Here is a 1,978-nt window from a genome sequence, read left to right on the forward strand (position 1 = left end):
TGTGGTAGCACATAGATTCTCCCACCACCTCACATGATCTGCTTTGCTGATCTCCGTGGAAACACCAGGGGATCTAGTCTATGTTTGTGAGCAAGAAAGCTTATCCTTGACATACCTCCCTCAGTTTTACCAAAGTGGAGCCCTGTGCAACCTGAGAAGGCTAGAACTAGTGAGGTAGTGATGCAGTGCACATGAACAGCTCCCTCACAGTGTGGGGGAATTGCCTCCACAATTCAAGTCCATCAACCAATTTTGTCAAAGTAGAAGGCTGAGAGCAGGAAGTATGGAAGGGCCATGCTCTCCCTTGACTTCAGTTTCCCACAGCTACATGGGAATAATAAAACCTGCCTCACATAATTGATGTCAAGGTCAAACCTCATGTTTTGCATGAAGGTTATTTGTAACATGGAAAAAGCAATATGGGAATCAGCTCAAGGATTAGAAGCAATACTAAACATGTAGATTGATGCCCATAGAGGTTCAGACTTTTCATGTGGATTTTTACTTATCTTGGATCTTTTCTGCAAGCTTCCATCCTTGCTGAGTTGCTTTGCCTGATTCCCATTGGATTTGAAGGAAGAAATATGAAAAAATCCTGTTTGAAAGCAGGAAGAATTCCAGAGTTTCCATTTGTGCACCTAGGAGTCTTCTACTCTCTGCATGGATCCTTCTTCCTTTCTGCCTTAAATCTCCCCAGTTATCGGTGTCCCATCTGGTGTCCTAAGTCTTAGTGTTTTCTGCATGTCTGCGATGCATGAGTCAGTGAGGCTGCCCATCTCTGCGACCTGCCAGCCTCCACAATGCTGTCTTCATCTCTTTGTTACGGAGTGTGTAGATGATGGGGTTGAGCAAGGGAGTGATGACTGTGTAGAAGACAGCAACCACGCCATCCAGGGGTTCCTGAGAACCAGGACGAAGGTAAATGAAGGTGCAGGGCACATAGTAAACAATGACAACGGTCAGGTGGGCGGCACAGGTGGAGAAGGCGTTGCGACGCCCATCGATGGACTGCATTCGCAGGATGGCGGCCACTATATACCCATAGGAAGTGAGGATAAGCATAAAGCAGGTGAGGGCCAGGAACCCAATGTCCACAAAAGTGACCAGCTCATTGATGGTGGTGTCAGCACAGGCTAGACGCAGCATGGCAGGAATGTCACAGAAGAAGTAGTCTACCCGGTTTGGACCACAGAAAGGCAGCCGGAATATGAAGCTTGTTTGGAAGAGTGAGTGGACGGTGCCTCCCAGCCAGGTGCCAAAAGCCAGGAAGTTACAGACATTGCGGGTCATAATGGTGGCATAATGTAAAGGCTTACAAATGGCCAGGAAACGATCATAAGCCATGAGCGTGTAGAGGAAGCATTCAGTACAGCCCAGGAAATGGAAAGAAAAAAGTTGGATTGCACAGCCTCCAAAGGAGATAAGCCTGCTATCCAAGAGAAAGCCAGCCAGCATCTTGGGGACAATGGCAGAGGAGATGGTCATGTCCAAGAAGGAGAGGTGACACAGGAACCAGTACATGGGGCGGTGGAGCCGGGTGTCCACCAAGACGGTGAGGATGATGAGCCCATTGCCAGAGACGGTGAGGGCATAGATGACTAGGAAAGCCAGGAAGAGTGGCACCCCCAGCTGTGGTGGGTGGTGCAGGCCCACCAAAATGAAGTGAGACACAGCAGTCTGGTTTCCACTGTGCATTTCCTTGCTGTTCACATCTGCCAGAAGAAGTAGCAGAAGGGAAAGCTCAAGGCCCATTAAATTCTGTAGGCATGGAACACATATTCTGTGTCATTCCCGAGCATGGACACAAAAGGGTCTCAGAAAGAGACAGATCGTGCTCCAGCTCTTGTTCTTAATCATTCTGTCATCCCCACACCCAACCACCCCTCACCCCCACCCACCTGCCCAACCCTTGATTTTTGGAGTTCTGCTTGGTTCCGGGGAGCGATTGTTTTGTCCAAGGTTCTGTGACAGATTATGT

General features: G+C 48.8%; 1 protein-coding gene across 1 annotated transcript; it reads right to left on the bottom strand.

Moving 5' to 3' along the window:
* Positions 1–759: 759 nt before the first annotated feature.
* Positions 760–1,743, bottom strand: LOC118529039 (olfactory receptor 10G6). The gene has a single exon (XM_036081756.2). The coding sequence runs from the start codon at positions 1,693–1,695 to the stop codon at positions 760–762; it is 936 nt and encodes a 311-aa protein (XP_035937649.2). The 5' UTR covers positions 1,696–1,743.
* Between the last annotated feature and the right edge of the window lie 235 nt (positions 1,744–1,978).

The sequence above is a fragment of the Halichoerus grypus genome, chromosome 11 (genome assembly GCF_964656455.1).
Source record: "Halichoerus grypus chromosome 11, mHalGry1.hap1.1, whole genome shotgun sequence".
Taxonomy (NCBI): Eukaryota; Metazoa; Chordata; class Mammalia; order Carnivora; family Phocidae; genus Halichoerus; species Halichoerus grypus.